Source organism: Vidua macroura, chromosome 25 (assembly GCF_024509145.1).
Source record: "Vidua macroura isolate BioBank_ID:100142 chromosome 25, ASM2450914v1, whole genome shotgun sequence".
Classification (NCBI taxonomy): Eukaryota; Metazoa; Chordata; class Aves; order Passeriformes; family Viduidae; genus Vidua; species Vidua macroura.
In genome coordinates, this window is record NC_071595.1 from 4,440,272 (window position 1) to 4,457,630 (window position 17,359).

The 17,359-nt window shown below is 52.7% G+C and overlaps 2 protein-coding genes across 6 annotated transcripts; one reads left to right on the plus strand and one right to left on the minus strand.

Moving 5' to 3' along the window:
• Positions 1-3,618: 3,618 nt before the first annotated feature.
• Positions 3,619-12,032, plus strand: ZC3H12A (zinc finger CCCH-type containing 12A). 2 transcript variants are annotated; one of them, XM_053998873.1, is made up of 6 exons: positions 3,619-3,718; positions 3,810-4,253; positions 7,200-7,339; positions 7,841-8,075; positions 9,023-9,129; positions 9,234-12,032. In XM_053998873.1, exons 2-6 carry the CDS (start codon positions 3,853-3,855, stop codon positions 10,226-10,228), a joined length of 1,878 nt encoding a protein of 625 aa, XP_053854848.1. In that variant the 5' UTR covers positions 3,619-3,718; positions 3,810-3,852; the 3' UTR covers positions 10,229-12,032. The 2 variants fall into 2 exon arrangements, with proteins under 2 accessions (XP_053854848.1, XP_053854849.1); XM_053998874.1 differs by lacking the exons at positions 3,619-3,718; positions 3,810-4,253 and adding an exon at positions 4,405-4,490.
• Positions 12,033-12,805: 773 nt separating this feature from the next.
• On the minus strand, positions 12,806-17,305 carry LOC128819000 (uncharacterized). 4 transcript variants are annotated; one of them, XM_053998878.1, is made up of 7 exons: positions 17,178-17,305; positions 16,779-16,835; positions 16,519-16,606; positions 16,287-16,441; positions 16,115-16,211; positions 15,785-15,848; positions 15,141-15,636 (listed from the first exon to the last, which is right to left on the minus strand). In XM_053998878.1, the coding sequence occupies exons 1-7, from the start codon at positions 17,301-17,303 to the stop codon at positions 15,504-15,506; spliced, it is 720 nt and encodes a 239-aa protein (XP_053854853.1). In that variant the 5' UTR covers positions 17,304-17,305; the 3' UTR covers positions 15,141-15,503. The 4 variants fall into 4 exon arrangements, with proteins under 4 accessions (XP_053854851.1, XP_053854853.1, XP_053854852.1 ...); XM_053998877.1 differs by having other exon boundaries at positions 16,115-16,217; XM_053998876.1 differs by lacking the exon at positions 15,141-15,636 and adding an exon at positions 12,806-13,028 and having other exon boundaries at positions 16,115-16,441.
• Positions 17,306-17,359: the final 54 nt, after the last annotated feature.

Here is a 17,359-nt window from a genome sequence, read left to right on the forward strand (position 1 = left end):
GGAGTGCTGCTTCAGAACAAAGAAGTTGCTGCTGGAGTGCAGATGCTCTGGGTACTGCTGCTGGACACGATGCTGGGATGAGGTGATCACAAAGGGAAGGTATCACCAGATATTGAATCTCTGATGCAGCCTGGGCAGGGACAGTGGAACTGTTTCCCCCTGGCTTTGGCACAGGGGGGTCGAGGAACTGTTTTCAGCTGAAAGTCCAGGTGATGGTGAGGCTCCTGCTGCCTCTGTCACTTCAGCCCTCAACAACGACAGGTTTATAGCCCAAAAGGCACTCGAAGGACAGCTCTTCTCCTTGACAAAAGTGCATGAGAAAAAGATTGTCAGGGTGTGCCCAAGCCATCTGTCATTGAGGAGAAAGGCTCATCCTATAACTTAATGCCATCAATCACTAAGACCAAAGGTAGAGATCAAGGCTGCTTACTCAGAGGAGTACCTAAGGCCGTGTCTAGTCAGGCACATGGTGACAGCCAAATAAATTTCCTTGGTATGGTCCCTGGGGAGCTTGCACTCTCCTCCAGAGCTTAGAAACATGCCTGCTCTGCAAGGAGCCCTCGGGCTACTCAGGGAGTAGTTACTCTGCAGAGTGCTTATGAGGATCTCCTTAAAGCCCATGAAATAAGTTCAAAATAGAATGTTTCAGAGAATAATCCATCTACTTGTCTGCAGCATAGGAATCCCATACTCGTGGGTGAAGGCAGCACTGGGAGGACCACAAGCAGTGTGACAAGGACTGCAGGTATACAGGCTCCAAACGTAAGTTCTGCACATTCTTGATAAGCTTCTCCTCTAGTTCTCCCTTCCTACATTTTTCCTTTTTTCTGAGAAGAGCTGAGCTTTGCTTCTCCTCTGGAATCACTACAGCACACAGCACTGGGGTCTGAAGGCCACAAGCTCTTGCCCAACATACGAGTGGGAGTAATCTTCCCTCAGTGCTTCATGCCACTGGGCATGTGTCCAGACTGGGCTTTGCTCAGCTGGCAGGCTTTCACTCCAGCAACCCATGATGGTTCTGCCATCAGACACTTCTTCATCAAGGCCAATCAGAGCAGCAGATCTCTCAAGCAGCATCTCCATGAACCTGAGTGCCTGCACTGTAAAAACAATCATAAAGGGATGTTGCTCAGCTCTGCTTCCAGCATTACTGCTCAGCTTTTCCTCATGAAGCATGACGACCCTCTTCCAAAGAAAGGGTGTAAATCGCCATTTGTTTTCCCTTTAATTCCAGAATGTGCTGAGTCCTCTGTAATAAATTAAATTAATAAATAATAATAAAGTAATAAATTAAAAGAAAATCCAGAGGCAGCTCTATGAGCCTCTTGAGTCTCTTGAGTTGCAGGTGATGGGAGAATTCAGTTCATCACCAGAAGCACATGTAGGTGAGTGCAGTGAGATGAGCCATCAGGTCACTCCACAGATGAGCAAGGCATTGAGGACACCAAAGCTGTTGGAAACACACAGATCCCAAGGCAGCCAGTCCCAGCCCTGTCGGCTCCTCGAGAACCTGAGGAATGAACTCAGCTTGGAGCAGGTGCCTTAGCAGATACCTCATTGTTCAGGGTTTGTCTATACAGGATTCTTAAGAAAATTAAATTGAATGAACTAAGTCTAAAGTAGAACATTAAAATTCTGCATTAAATTCTCATTCAGAATTAGAGGCCTTAATTCACTTTAATTTACTCCCAAATGCTGCTAAATAAGGCCATTTAAGTTGTCTTTAATTAACATAATGGTCCCACATAGGCTTTTATAAATGAGATTTAATTAGCCCTTTTTTTTAGAAGTGAGTTAGCTGCCTTGAACTTCCATAGGGAAGCAGCCAGGTCCAGGGCCACTTTGCTGACAGGGCTCCTGGTTGTGGCTGGTTAGCAGGAGTTGCAAAGAGCTGGCATCACTGCCCAAGGAAATGGCACAAGGCCAGCTTCTTCCTCACCAGCAGATAATGGGAGCCTTGAATATCAACTATTTTGGCTGTGTTAAATGCATGAGTGGGAGATGAAAGGCTCTGCCAGAGGATGAGCTCTTCCTTTAAAATCTGGGACATGGGGGTGGTAATCCCTAGAAAAATGTGACATCAAGATTTTGAGGACTTGTTCATGAACAAGGAACCAGGCTAGAGGAAAGCTTACACTGAGTCAGCAGAGAAGGGGCTGGAGGTGGAGGACAGGGAGGGACTGAGCCCATCCATGGGCTCCTGCTGTCATAGAGCACTTTGGGGTCCCTGCATGCTTTAGTTCCTTTTTGGAATACCAGAATTCCCAGCTCAGCAGGATGAGATGCTGCTAGCTGCTCTTAATGACCATCCTGAAAGCATCTGGCCTTTCCAGCGCCTGTCCTCCCCTCGGTCTCACAGGTTTCTCCTTGGAACAGCCCAGTGCTCTCTTGTGCTATGATGGGGACTTCCACCTCTTTTCTGTGGCCACGGATGTGTCACAGAGGGACAGAGGCTCGGCAGTGCCAGCTGACAGCCCGTCCCACTGCAGAAAGGGCAAGATGCATCTGCCCTGCTGTGGGCACGGCACTGCCCAGAAGAAGCAGTCTCTTGCCTGGAGGTGAAGAGCCTCAGTGCATCCTCTATCCCAGCAAAGTTCTGTGAATCTTCATAGCCTCAGAAGCTGCAGCCTCCACCATAGCCCTTGCGGTACCAAAAAAAAAAAAAAAGTCCTGTTCAAAGCAGTTTGCAAATGTTAAAAAGGAAAAAAAATAGTCAAAATCACCCCTGAGGTGCTCTGAGGTGTGACTGGCATGCGACTCCCTCTGTCCCTCTGACTTTTTGGGTGGAGAAGCCAACAGCCTCCCTCTCTCCTGGCTTCTCTTTCACCAAATTAGAGCCATGCGGCTGCTGCCACTGCTTTGCATAAATCAGGAGATTCAGCTTTGTGCCTCTTCCTTGGGGTACGTCTTACGGGAAATACATCTGTGGCCATACTTTCTGGTGCAATAGACTTTAGCCTAGAAGCAAAAGCACACAAACAATGCTGAATTCATGCTGACTGGAGTAGATTCCAAGGGAAATAAGTGTTGGGAAAGCACCTACTTAAGAACTGAGTAAGGATTATCTCTGATCTGAATCTCGCTCTGTGTGTGTGTTACTGTTGAGCACACAGTGCGGTTTCAGACACGGCCAGAGACAAGGAAAAATGATTGTTTCGGGGTAACCACAAGGAAGATGAATGCAAATGCATTCCTGTAACCGGGAGAATTCCTCGCTCCAGAGTTGGGTACATGGCCTTGGGGAAGCAAATTTGCAACTACCTTCATTAAATTGTTTAGGCATGATTAATCAGAAGGCAGAAATGTGAAGTTTTTGCACGTCCCACAATGTAGATTTTAACCCTTGAAGTTCCATAAAGGTGAGGTTTAGCGCTTGGCAAGGGACAGGCACTGGTGGGTGACAGGTGTTTCCTGCCAGCGCATATCTCCTCCGCACGCCCGGCTTGCTAAACCACCACGGGATGAATCACGGCCCCCTGCATCGCCGGGATCCAGGCGGTGCAAGGGACATGTGCCACAGAGCCCGGCCCTCGCAGCGACAGCACAGGAGCACCGAGGGCCGGCCGGGGCGGGCCGGCCGGGGCGGGCACAGACTGCGCTCCACCCCTCGCTCTGCCTTCCGCCCTGCGCGGCTCTCCGGTATAAATAAGTCGGCCGCCGCCCGCCTTACCGCGGCCCCATGGAGAGGCAGCGGCAGCCCGGCGGTGGCAACGACCCGGTGAGTGCGGGGGGCTCGGGGCGGGGGTTCGGCCGGGAGCGGGGCGGGGGCTGCTGCTAACGCCGCTGCTAAGACCGCTGTCGCCCCACAGGTCCCGGCGGCGAGCGGAGGCCGCGAGTCCCCCGCCGGGAGCCATGAGCGCGGGCAGCGTCGCCCCGGGCTGGCCTGAGGCGCTGCCGGCCGCGGCCCGGCCCGCAGCGGGGATGAGCGGCAGCGAGAGTCCCGAGGGGCCCGGGGACGGCCCTGAGCTGCAGCTGAAGGTGGATTTTTTCCGCAAGCTCGGCTACTCCTCGGAGGAGATCCGAGCCGTGCTGCAGAAGCTGGGCCTGGGCGCCGACACCAACACGGTGCTGGGGGAGCTGGTGAAGCACGGCCCGGCCGAGCGGGACGGCCCCGAGGCCCCACCCGAGCCCGGCGAGGCCCCGCTGGTCCCTCGGGGCGGCGCCGGCAACAAGTCCCCGGCGCGCGGCCCCGAGGAAACGGAGAGCGACAACCTGAAGCCCATCGTCATTGATGGCAGCAATGTGGCCATGAGGTGCGTCCAGGGTGGGCGCGGGGCTGTTGGGGTGTGAGCTCTGCCAGGCGTGCAGGGCTCCGGGTCGGAAAGCTGTGAGTGCCCCGCTCAAAGCAGCCGCTTCTGGGTGCTTGGAAGGGGGCTGGTAATATTTTCCAAGGCGTCTCTCCGACACACGAGGACGAGCATCACGTTTGCCGGTGCGGGTTCGCTTTGCCAATGTTCTGCCTGCCCAGAGCCGCCAGTCACGGGGCAATGGTAAGGGCAGCAGTGCTTCCTTTGAAACAGACATTTCCTCCTGTGCTCTAGCGCTGAGGGGATAACTGAAGAGACGTTGTCCTCTCAGCTAGTGGCTTTGTGTAAGTTTCCGTAGCAGGAAGTTGCTCAATAAATAATTACAGGGTTAATTAGAGAAGGCTTTGTAATATGGGGCTCCACTGGAGACTTGTCTCCAAATTGTGCCTCCTGTATATTGGTGAATTTCTGTACAAGGTAGAGAATGATGAGATGTCAGAGGTGTCACCAAGGCAGGGCTGTGGCTCATCCTCAGCATGTCACATGTCCCAGTGTTGCTGGAGCAGGTCCTGTTGGACACTGTGACCAGAGCCCGCAGTATCCATGAAGCATCCAGACTCTCAGGGCTGGACATTTACTGGTGTAATAGGCCCAGTTTTCATCCTGGCTTTTGCTCCCACTTTGGTGAGGATTACTTGCCCTCACCCCAACCCCAGCAGTATGTGCTCCCCACCTCTGCATAGCAGAGGTTCTGGACTCTTGAAATTTAACACACCAGGTTCTGAAAGCTTTTTTCTGTTGCAGCTCAGAAGCTGCCTCCTTTGTTGTTTATGTTTGTGTATGCAGATTTTATAAAAAATAACCCTGGGTGCGGGTGGAGCTGCTGCGTCGGTTGCAGTAGGTTTGTCTGAGGTGAAAGTACTGCGTGGAGGTTTGTTTGCAGGTGTGGTTTTCACCAAGCCCTGGCTGACAGTTCCGAGAACAGAACTGAGAAAGATGGGGCACAGGCGAGCCCCAGGGTAGATGAGGAATGGTGATGGCAGTGGAACAGGGCTGGAGAATGAAAGCCATGCCTGGCACCCCTGAAGAGAACCTGTTCCAGTTACTACCCTCCCCACAACTCTGGGAACACTATGGAAAATGGCCTATTGTGAGCCCGGGCTGATAAGTGACTCTGGCAGCAAAGTTTACCTTGGATAAGTGCTTGGGCTTTAACAGCAGGATTGGCTTTGTTTGTTAATGTGGAGCCTCTTACTGGTGAAACTTACCCAAAATGCAGAGGGGAAATCACAGCAGCTGTGAGTCAGGGCAGGCCAGAAGCCAGGGTCTGACATGAGAAGCAGTCTGGCTTTTTAAAGCAATTCGCTAGAAGGGGAATTCCATTCTGAAACTTCCTGTATTGATGGTGTGATGTTCCCTGCTGATTCATTTGCAGTATGTACAGCGGCCTCCATCAACAGCTCTTGACAAACTTAATGCAAATCGTAGTGGAAATTAGCTTTTACTTCCTTCTAAGGGAATTTTTCCTTGGCTGCTGCCAAATCAGATCAGCCCAATTAGCTGCCTTCTGGAGGTTTGAGGTTGGTTGCAGAGACTCAAAAAATAACAACCAACAACCCAAAACAAAACATCCACCAAAAAGGATTTGTTTTTCATATTTATCTCTAAAAAATTGTAGCAACCTGTGCCTGGCTATTTATAGCTAAATCCATCTGATATTGGAGAAAACTTCTAGAGCATCTTCTGATGGTGATTTTCAGCCTTCTGTAATTTAGGATTCTTATTGGAGGTATGTTAGGTGTCTAGGTGTTAGTTCTGTTGCCAAGTGTTTAGTTCTTCTAGAATAAGTACTTTTGTACAGCACTTCAACTTCCTTTGTAGTTTCAAAGAAAGGGTGAGGCTGGGGGGGGAACTGAAACTTCTCTGTAGTGGTGCTGTAACAGTGCCACTGCAGGAATGGCTTTGGTGAGGGGCTGGCAAGGGGTGGTGGGGAATGAAATGCCATTCAGGTGCAGATGGAAGGAGTAATATTTGGGATAGGTAGTGACCAGGTGAGGAAAACCTTCCTGAATTCTGAGAGCAGTTCCCCTTTTGGTGTAGTGCATGTTCCCAGAATGCTGTCACAGAACACGGGCAGTTGGATCCCCACAGTGACATATCAGGCTGGAATAGAAGTGTTGAAAGCTTGCCAAAACCACTATCAGTAGAAGAGCTGATTGCACTGTAAATACTAGTGCTTGTAAAACAGGAGGGGTAGTTTCCTCCTAGAAGTTCTGGAAACTTATTGATATGACCTAATGAATAATTAAGAAGCTTTTTGCATCAGTATGTGGCTTCTGACAAGGTTGTCAAACTTTGTTCTCCAACTGCCATGAGTTGTTCTCTCATCCAGCGCTGATGACAGGAGATGATGCCATTTTCTGCAAATAGTGCATTTGTAGATGAGGTTTTGAGCCATCATGGAATGAATCATCTTTCTTTGAGATGGGAGTGCATATAAAATACCTTGTTTTCCTGAAGTGATCAGGACAAGTTTGCAAGCAAACACCCAGTGAGGGTATAGTGCATCCTGGCAGGAAACAACCACTGGCATTAGCTGTCAGAGTAGCACAAAGGGGTTTTGGGTCACATTGTGCTCTGGACTAAAAATAACCATCAGAAGTGCAGGGTTGAAGTGTTTCGGAGCAGCTGTAATAGTTCCAGCTGCTGTCTCCATCCCAGTGAGTATTTGGGTGTTTACTGGTATCCTGAGGTGCTGAAATGAACGAGGGTGCTGGGCAGGTCTTGAGTGAGGGTGTTGTTACACAAGACAAGCATCTGTGTTTGCTGCCTGTGCTCCTCAACACTTCACTGAAGCTTGTCCTAGTTGCCAGCTCCCTTTGCTCTGTGCATTGCCCGACTAGTGTGTACTGAATCATGAAGGGATTAAAGTCTTAATTTTCTCCTTTGCAGCCATGGGAATAAAGAAGTGTTCTCCTGCCGAGGTATCCTTCTGGCTGTCCAGTGGTTTTGGGACAGGGGACACAAGGATATTACAGTCTTTGTGCCATCATGGAGGAAGGAGCAGCCCCGACCAGATGTACTCATAACAGGTATGAAAACGTGCAAACCAAAAGTAGCTTTTCAGGCTGACTTCTCTGTCACTTAGTGAGCTTGCAGAGTTCTGGCTAAGTCAGTAATTAACTTCAGAATGGAAAGTCTGAGTAGTAGGAGCTGCAATGAGCTGAACTGACCAGGGAGTATTAGTCATTAACTTCTCCCTTAAGCCAGCTTTTGCCTGAGTCAGTTGGAATAATTCAAAAAACAAGGAATGTAATACTGCTCTACTTCCTAACTTCTTGTATTTTATTTCTTGAACATTTTCCTCTTGCAGGGACACACTTTGTATTTAACTGAAGCATATTTAGCCAGAATTATTCAAATTGAGGGGAGCTTGCTCTGAACTTGCAGAGAGCTGAGATTTGACTAACTCAGAACAGCAATGAGCAGGTCTGGGTTGCAGAGTGACAGAATGAACGTTCTTATTTATCTATAATGCTGCTTCAACTGTGTGAAGGGCTGTGCAGGTGTGCTCACGGCTGTGTTTGCCCTAGACCAGTACATCCTGCGTGACCTGGAGAAGAAGAAGATCCTGGTGTTCACGCCGTCGCGGCGGGTGGGCGGCAAGCGCGTGGTGTGCTACGACGACCGCTTCATTGTGAAGCTGGCCCACGAGTCCGATGGCATCGTCGTGTCCAACGACACCTACCGCGACTTGCAGAACGAGCGGCCCGAGTGGAAGAAATTCATTGAGGAGCGCCTGCTGATGTACTCCTTCGTTAATGACAAGTATGGTTCATGCCTTCGGTTTTTAGCTTTTGGTTTGTGCTTTCGGTTTTTAGCTTTTATTTTTTTCAGATCTTGTACAGCATCGGTGCATAACTCTAAACTCTGTATAGTGTTAGTAAGCTCTCTTCACGTTCTGTCAGACAATACAATCCTTCTGGGCCTGAGAATCAAGGACATCCTCTGCCTCAGGCCCTGAAAAGTACAAACAAAATTGAACTTTTGTTCAAAAGTTGGGGGAGGAGAGTAAACTGAGGAATATGACTTCATTACCTGAAGCTGTAATTGGACAATTAACCCCTGATGTGCAAATAAACCAAACTTAGGTCTGTCTGAAAAACTCATTATCATGGTCCATCTTGGGTGCAGCCTGTGCGAGGCTTTTGCACTGCCCAAAGTGTACCTATTGAAGGCCTTTAATAAATACTCACTTTATTCTCCTAACTCCATCTAGCCTCTGTTGTAGGTAGCCACTCCATGGCATTGTGGTCACATCTTCCTGGGCTTTTAAGAAAGGTCTGTGTGAACACACTGGCTTGTTCTAATGAAGCAATAGCAAATGATGCATGAGAAAAGCAAAATGCTAGTGAAAAAATAATGAAAAGCTGTAGGATACAAAGCTAGAAGAAGTTGATGGCATCTCAGTAGCTGCTCCTAATTTGGAGCTAGGAGCTCCAAGGAGAGCTTCAGGGTGCAATTTCCTCACAGGACAATTGTTAGCAGTGGGTACTAATTCTGGTTGACAACCAAACATTGAACCCCTTCTGTGCCTGAAGGGAAGCATTTTGTGCCGGTGTGGATTGGGTGGCAGGAGGATTATCTCTGCAGGAAATGGGAGAGCTTTGTAGGGCTCAGATAGCTTTTGATCTTCAGTGAAATAGGAGGCTTTGAGAAGAAACCCAGCCTCAACTCAAAAAAGTGAACTGCTTCTGAGATTTGTTTTTCTTTAGGTTTATGCCTCCAGATGATCCCTTAGGGCGTCATGGCCCCAGCCTGGATAACTTCCTCAGGAAGAAACCTGTTGTTCCAGAACACAAGAAACAGCAGTGCCCTTATGGTAAGACCTGCCTTCTTAATGTGAAGAACAAGGTGTCTGTGCAAGTGTCACTCATAATCTAGTCAAATCCAGCTGGTCATCTCATGCTCTGGCTTTCCTTACAGGGAAAAAATGCACTTATGGAATTAAGTGTAAGTTCTACCATCCTGAAAGGATCAACCAACCCCAGCGCTCATTAGCTGACGAACTCCGTGCCAACGCTAGGCTGTCTCCAACCAGAAGTACCAGTGCCAAGGAGGAGAAGAAGGGGAAGCGGGGTTCCCAGGCAGAGCTCTTGTGCTCTGTGCACACAGAGAGTGACAAAAGCTTTTTACAGAAGATCTCTGCAGAGAGGAAGAGCTTGGACCACAAAGCCAAGCCCAGTGATGTTGTGCTTCAGGCCAAAGGCTGTGTGTCAGGCAGTGTCTCCCCTGACAGGTACCAGCAGCCTCCCATGGACTCTCTGTCTTACATCTCTCAGGAGCATCTTGACTCAGGCATTGGGTCTCTGGAGAACCAGCTGTCTGACATGTGGCCTCACAGGTGTACCAGTCACTGTGACCATTCCCATGCGGAGCAGGTGCCCGTCTGCACCTGTGGCAGGCAGAGACCCGTCTACCCACATTCCCTCAGCTTAGAGCAGAACAGTCTGGTCTCTTACAACCACGGCTCCCATAAATCATCTTCCTCTGGTGCTAGCTTCTTGCAGTACAGCCCTGAGCTTTCTCGCTCAGGAGCACCCCACTCTTTCTCAGGCTATGGGGTAGCTGTGCATGCAGGTGCTGCGGGGCAGTACAGCCTGCCCAGCGAGTTCAGTGCCGCCCTGCCGCACTCGCGGGAGTTCTGGTCCGAGCCGTACCCGCTGCCGCCGGCGAGATCCCCCGGTGTGCACAACTCCCACACGGTGCACAGGGCCCCGGGGCCAGCCTATGGGGACTCGGGGCCCTGGGCTGCTGAAGAGCAGTTTGCTGAGGAGAGGGCCAACGTGCACATCAAGCTGTGCGGCATCTTCCACCCACACCTGGTGGATGCCGTGATGAGCCGCTTCCCCCAGCTGCTGGACCCCCAGCGGCTGGCAGCAGAGATCCTCACCTACAAGGCCCAGAACCCCGGTGTGTGAGGCAGGTGCCAAAGGACAGGCAGGTATGGGGAGAGCTTAAGGGGCTGGGTTTGCCTCTGCAGCTGACACAGATGCCTTCTGAGTGCTCTTTCATATTCCTTTGGAAGTACAACTGAAGGCTCCAACTGAAGGCTGCATGCCAGATGTGGTGTGCTCACAGCAAATTCTGCTCCAGCTATGACACGTGCCTGTGGGAGAGGTGAGAACACCCCAGCTTCCCACCTTCCCCAGGGGCTAAGCAGGAAGGGAGGCTGCAGCTCTAGAGCAGGACTGTTCCTTTGGGGTTCATGGGAGTCTGGCACACCCTGAACTGCAGTTGTCCATAACTAGATGTGAGAGAAGTGGGTGCTGCCTTTGTAGTGGCCTAAGGCTAGTTTCTGAGGACCCAAATGCCTTATCAATGCTGTTGTTAGGTCCTGACTACACCTCTTTACTAAATCCCACCACTCAGATCTGTGGCAAATGTTGGGTTATTAATGTAATCTGAAGTTGGATTTATCTGACTGGTTTTACTGGTGCACTTCTTGAATAATGTTTTCCACAGCCTTCCCACTTCAGCTGATCATCTTCTAATTGTGTCCCATGCACCACAAGTGCTTAGTGAGCTCTCAGCTCCCAGGAGCACAGTCCTTGCTCAGGAGGAGCAGCCAGACACTGCTCCAGAGCTGTGTGCGAGTTGTGTGTTGGGCATGTGCTGACAACTGCAGTGTCAGAGCAGGTGGGTGAGCTGGGCATGCTGTGAGTGCTGCTCTGGAGATGTCCCTGTGCCAGGCTGGCTCTGCACAGCACTGACAAGGATTTATTATGTGCCTTTTGCCTTCAAACAGCAATAGAACAGCCGCAGTCACATCTGGATTGCTGCCAGGGGCCTTCCCGAGGAGTCTTGAATATTTTGTGTTGTAAAGCTGTTGCTTCCTCTTCTTCCTCACCAATAGTCCCCTGTCTCCTTTGGCTGTGCCCAACTAGAACAGCATCCAGAATTGTAGAGTAAGACTTACTTGGCAAGACTGTTCCTGTTTCATTTCCTCTTACTCTGTAAGATGTTTTCTATTGTAGGTACTGTAAGAGATTTTAAATATAAACCAATTGCTGTAGTAATTGGTTCTGGTCCTGGAATTTTGCTGTGCAAGGGATGCAAAAATGTTCCCGGCACTTGCAGGCCAGAAGCAGTTGATTTGTTGATACACATTGTATCTGTGTGTGTTATTGTTTTCTAAATACAATACGCCCTTCTGTGGTTAAACCAAGGTTATTGAGTGGCAAATTAGGAAGGGGAGAGTGGAAGGCAGTTGGTCCTGAAACCCTTCTGGGAGCAGTGTTGTCTGTTCCTGCTCTTCCTTCTGCTGTCCAAAGAATGACCTGCCCAGACTGGCACCATGTGCCATGAGACCACAGGGACACAGGAACCTGTATACCTGGTTAATAATGATACATTACAAATTAGTAATGTTTCATGTTAGTAAGCAAAATGCTTCTTAATTTTAAGTAACACGATACTTTGCATATTTGTAAATTACAGGAAAAAAAAAACGGTTTTTAATGTTACTGTTCAGCACCTTGCTGCTTGCAGTTTTAATCAATGCTGTTCTCACCTCAGCCATATGTTACTTGGCAAGGTGGGTTTGGGTTTCTGGTGGAATGCTGGTATCTGCTGCCTCTCTTGTGATGAGGAGTTTAACATTTTGTACTCCCCAGCTGACACTTGCTGAACTTTCTGTATCACTATGCAGTATAGTCATGTACTGAATAGCCATGTGACAGCCCTGGCAAAGAACTGTTACAGAAATAAAAACTGCTGAGTTGACATATTTGGTCTCTGGTGGCTCTGTGGAGGAACATTCAACATTTTGGTTGGCTTTCCAAGGGAAAAGTCAGAAAAATTATCCTTCCTCCCCGGGGTTCCTCTGACAGGCTTTGATCTCTGTGTGCAGTCTGAGGGCAGGTTATTGACCGGCTGTTAATTGATGCAGTGAGACCAAACCAGCCATGTACTGTGGCAGATAAGGGCATGTGCAGAGTATGCTGTTGATTTGGCTTTCCTGGGGTTGCTCAGTGCCCGGGACAGGCACTGGCAGGGCAGGTGGGATGAGCAGCAGCACTGCCTCTCGCTCAGCACCACAGTGTGGTTGTCTCGGGTGCTAAAGCAGGATTTATTGCCTTTTAAAGCAGCAGAATTGCCACACTCCTGGCAATTTTGGAATCGGCATGGACTGTGTTTGGCTTTAAGGGGCAATTCCACAGTACAGCCTGGAAATAAATACATATTTTATGCAGTTTACACTACATCTGTGTCAGATGTTGAGTGTGGAATATGTGAATGGTAACATGTCCAGGTTTTGCTCTGAAGATTAGTTATGGACTGGAAGTGCAGCAGGAATATCAGTGCTCACCTTGTGGTGTAAGGATCTTCCCCTCCCACCTGCTCCACTGCAGCACAGCATGTTCTTATCTCACTGGTTAAATAACTTTATGCTCTGTATTGAAACTTGTGCTCTTCGTTTACCACAGGGCAGTGCCTCTAGTTAATCAGAAACCAGGGAGGCAGGTGCTCCCAGAGACCAGCTGCATTTCAAAACAAACCTGCAACTCTCAGTCTGAAGTCTTTATTGACTGTGGGAGAGGAACCCTCTGAGGCTGTCACTGCAGTGACAGAGCTAATGTGGCTCCGTGTGAGTGTGGTGGGGGGGATGGAGAGGTGTGTCAGGGATCTGAGCACACCTTTAACCGGGTGAGTAGTTTGCTGCTGTCCTTAATGGGATCTGTAGTTGAAAAATGCTGCAGGATTTCAAGGCTGGTGTTCCTGTAAAAGACAATGGGTGATTCTAGTTTTACGGGATATATAAAGGGGTAAATGTTTGTTTTTGCGTCTCAAAGCTGCACTCAGAGACAAAAGAATCAGTGCAGAGGTTCATTATCACAGCCAGGAGAGGAAGAGCTGGAGCTGACTGACTTGGGTTGTGATGTTTCTATTGCAGTGCCAGTTCTGGGGCACATGGAGTAGTTTGGAAGGGTCAGGCCCAAGCACAGATCTGGTTGAAGTTACTCCCCCAAACTGCTGTGTGTGCTGCTGGGGCAGCCAGCAAGCCCAGCCACAATCCCACTGCTGTGCTCTGAGCTTTCTCCTTCATTCACACAAAGTTCTGTGTCCCCATTTACCAAGCTCACTGTGGTGACAGAGATTTGGGAAATGGGAATGCTGGCTGGAACTGGTGCTGCTGCACATTTTTCCCCCTACACGCTCCTCAGTGGCAGGAATGGTGGGGCTGCCTGCCTGGACACCTTGGCAATCCTGCTGGGGCTGTTAAGGTGGGGGTTTTGGGGTGCATCCTCTGGCTTAGCACTTCCTGGGGCTTGGTGGTAGAGCCTGCTATGACTGCTGGGTGTTTGCTTTGTGTTCTGGGTGAGCCAAACTGGGTCAGATCTGTGTCAGCTCTCAGAGCTGTTGGAGGGAAGGAGGTCACACATGGGCCTGTTGAAGGTTTCCTGTGCTCAGGGGCTTCCCAGCCCTCATCCTGTCAGCTGTGTGCCACTGAAGCCTCGTGCTGAGCTTCAGGAGAGGCTGCTTGCTCCAAGGAGGCCAGTCTGCTCTCAAGGACTTGCTCATCTCTCCACTGCCCTGTGCTGCCCTTGCTCCCTGAACTTCCATTTGAACTCAGCTGGTTCCTCCCATTGGGGGTTTCCAGGATGTGGCTAGCTCAGTCCCAACATTTTAAAGCATTTTCAGAGGCATCATGGGGGTGCAGTGATGGGAGCAGATTCAGCATCCACCCAGAGCTAAGGCTGCTGCTCTCCCCGTAGAGAGGAGTGGATGTACCGAGCATGGCAGCAGCTCTGCACCCTGTACCCCAAACTGCTGCTGCAGCACAGCCTCCCTGTGAGACTGGACTGCAGGAAGCAGTAACTACAGTCAGTGTTGCATGCAAGAGGAGGGAAAGGTGCTGAGGAGGAGCTGGGTGCTGCCCGAGGGCAGTGGGGGGAGGCTGGGCTGGGCTGGAGTGGTGCTACCAGTGCAGGTGCTGTCAGCACTTGCCCTCCAGCCACATGCTTTTCAGCTCTCACATGCTTTCCTAAAGGCCCTGAATACCCCGGTGCCCCCCAAGGCCAGGGGCTGCCCCTGGAAGCCAAAGCCTTGGCTGGGACAGCAGCAGCCTGCTCAGCCTTCCTGCCAAAGCCACTGAGGGCCCTGGCCAGGACTGGGGAGCAGTGTTGCACAAGTGTGTTGGAGTAAATGCAGCCTCAGGTTAAGCAATAGGTCAGGAGGCTTTGGCTGGTGTGGTGGCTGGGGAAAGGTTTCCGTGGCCTGCGTGGTGGCTCTTGCCTTGCTGTGGGGAGGGGCTGCTTCAGAGCTGGTGGCTGTAGCTAATGCTGCTGGATGTCACCCTCCTCCTCCTCCTGCACCCTGGCCCCCGTGGGCTGTCAGGGGATTTCCAGCCCAAGGATTGCCACAGAGAGATGAATGTGGCTGCAGCAGGAGCAGGACCTTGTCACATCACCATCTGCTGCTCCCATGGTCCCAGCATGGAGGGTGCTGTGATTCCTGCGGGGGGGCGGGGGGCAGCCTGGGGCCCCCATGGCACTGCCAGCTCATCTGCAGGACCTGGTTTCCTTTGGTATTTCTGAGCAGCACGGGGCTGTCCCAGGGCCGGGTGGGTGCAGGGTGAGTCAGGCCACTGCTATTGGCGTTGCATCAGTTCCCTGCATGTGGGAGCTGCACGGGCACGTTGGGAGGACAGATCCCTTCCACTCCTGCTGCTGCTGGAGCCTGGCCCCAGCCCCTGCTGCGGGTCCCTGCTGGTCCCTGCTCTGCTTCAGCCAGAGCTCATCCTGTCCCCCTCCCCAAAGAGCCTGCAGGGCACTGGTGCAGCTGTCCCAGTTCTGCTGGGGAAAGACCAGGCAGACACAAGCAGTGGAGAGGCTGCCTGTATTGAACAGTGGGAGCAGGGCAGGGTGCAGCCCCCCGTGCTGGGCCAGGCCAGGGCACTGGGCAGCCCCTCAGCCCTGCAGGCTCCCAGGCCTGGTTGGAGGGGCCCTCAGCTGTGCCCAGGGAGCCGGTTGCCCTTGACCGCTGTCTCAAGGAGCCAGCCCAGGGTTGCGACACGTGCAGGAACAGCTGCGGAGGATGGATCTGGCTGATCAGGAAGTCAGTGGGTGAGTTTTGCAATCCCTCACCCAGTGCACGGTGACTGAAGCTGAGGCTGACCAGACCCTTGTTCCTGGAACTCCCAACAAGTAGCAGAGCAGGAGGATGCTCCTCGGTGGGCTTCACCACGCACAGTCAGCCCAGGGGCAGTCCTGGGCAGGGAGGGCTGTGATGTGTCCTGGGGCAGACCCAGGGCCAGTGGCTTGTCCTGACCTGCCTCCAGCTGCGTCCTGCTCCTGGGGAATGGCTGCAGCTCTGCTGGACGGGGCTGGGCCCAGCCAGCACCAAGGGATGGAGGCACATGCAGGATACAGCTGGGACTGTGCCAGCCTGGCCCGTGTCCTGCAGCGCCTGGGCAGGGAGGAACGTGTGGATCCTGCCTGGTTTGCTGAGGCCCTGCTCACACCTTCACTTACATTTTCTGCCTGTCAGGCTGGATGGAGCCACGTGGTTGCTGAGGTGCCTCCATCCACTGGCGTCCTGGAAAAGGGCAAAGGAGAGAGAGGGGACAACACCAGTGGGAGCACCCAGCCAGGCTCCTGATGGGAACAGAACTCTGGGAGCCTTTCCCAGCACCTACCTCCCCAGGCTGCCCAATGCCACCCAGTGTCCAGGCGGGAGCTGGTGGATTACCCACACTGCCCATTAGCAGAGGTCAGTACATTGCCCTGTCCCCAGCTCTGGAGGCAGGGCCCCCCTCCCCAGCCTCTGGCTCCCTGTGCCCCCCCACAATTCCCAGCCCCTACCTTCTGGGCTCTCTCCTTCACTCCCACTAGCACTTTGGTTCTCTGCTTCCCCTAGCAGCTCAGGGCTGTCACCACTGTTCCACCGCCACAGCAGCTCCTGCAGCTGGGACAGGGTGTGAGGGTCTGGGGTGTCAGAGGGGGCTCTGGGGGCTGGCACTCCCCGGGCACTCACCCGTTGGTGCAGGCTTTGCTGTTCCCGCAGCAGCTCCAGGAACCGGCTGCTCCACAGGAGCTTCTCAGCCCCCAACTCGGTGCAGAGGAAGCGGACATCGGCCTCCAGAGCCTCCAGCCTCCCCAGCATGGCCTCGCCGTGCTGCTGCCACTGCCCTGGCACCACAGCTCAGCTCCTGCCAACCCCCATGGCACCGGCCAGCCCCAGAGACACCCCCGCGCCAGGGACCCACCTGTCTGTCCAGACTCCCATGCAGAATCTGAGTCCACATTCTCCTCCTCCTCTCTCCCCTCTAGTCTAAGCTGCAGGGCTGTGCCGAGCTGGAAGCCAACGCGGACAGTGGGGGCTCGCAGGTCCATGGGCAGCTGAGCCAAATGGCCCCTGGCACTAGCCCTGTGTGGGGAGCCCCCCTAGTGCCACCCAGCAGGCCGTGTCACTGTCAGCTGTCCCGGCGTTTGCCCGGTGCTCGGTCTCTCCCAGCGGGGGAGTTACCTCCTCGGTGACCTGGAAGGCTCCATCCCAGCAGCTCTTGTAGCACATCAGCAGCACCTGGGGGAGAAGAGGGCTCACACCCGCCCTGTGCAGTGCAGAGCCTGGAGCGGAGTCCCCGCGTCCCCAGGGCTCTCGGTGGGCACAAGCACACAGCGCCTGGAGCCAAGCAGCACCCGGGGACGAGAGTCCCGCTCCCGCAGCGGGTGTTGCGGTGAGGCGCCCCCCTGCCTCCAGCTGCAATAACTGCCAGCTCGCAGCAGCAGCGGTGCAGGGATTGCACCCTGCCTCCAGCCCCCCGCAGCAGCAGCAGCAGTGCAGCGATTGCACCCAGCAACGCCCCGCGTTTGGAGCCGGCAGAGGTGCGGGGAGATGCCTGGGGAAGGGCTGTGCGGTACCGACCCACGCCAGGCTCCAGAGCCCCCGCAGCCCCCGCAGCGCCATCCCGCAGAGCGACAGGAGTTGGCGGCACCCGGCGCGCAGCAGCCGCCGCCACCGGGTCTCGGCCGGAGCGCGCTGCCGGCCCATGGCACCTGCGGAGCGGGACACGCAGCTGAGCGCGCCGGGGCTGCCCTCGCCCCGCC

Excerpts from the sequence above, each read along its gene's own strand:
- ZC3H12A (XM_053998873.1), top strand. The coding sequence starts at position 3,853 with ATGAGCGCGGGCAGCGTCGCCCCGGGCTGGCCTGAGGCGCTGCCGGCC. Across the intron at positions 4,254-7,199 it reads GGCAGCAATGTGGCCATGAG|CCATGGGAATAAAGAAGTGT; the intron begins GTGCGTCCAGGG and ends TCTCCTTTGCAG. Across the intron at positions 9,130-9,233 it reads GAAACAGCAGTGCCCTTATG|GGAAAAAATGCACTTATGGA; the intron begins GTAAGACCTGCC and ends CTTTCCTTACAG.
- LOC128819000 (XM_053998875.1), bottom strand. The coding sequence starts at position 17,303 with ATGGGCCGGCAGCGCGCTCCGGCCGAGACCCGGTGGCGGCGGCTGCTG. Across the intron at positions 16,607-16,778 it reads CCTTCCAGGTCACCGAGGAG|CTCGGCACAGCCCTGCAGCT; the intron begins GTAACTCCCCCG and ends GTTGGCTTCCAG. Across the intron at positions 15,849-16,114 it reads TGAAGGAGAGAGCCCAGAAG|GACGCCAGTGGATGGAGGCA; the intron begins GTAGGGGCTGGG and ends GCCCTTTTCCAG.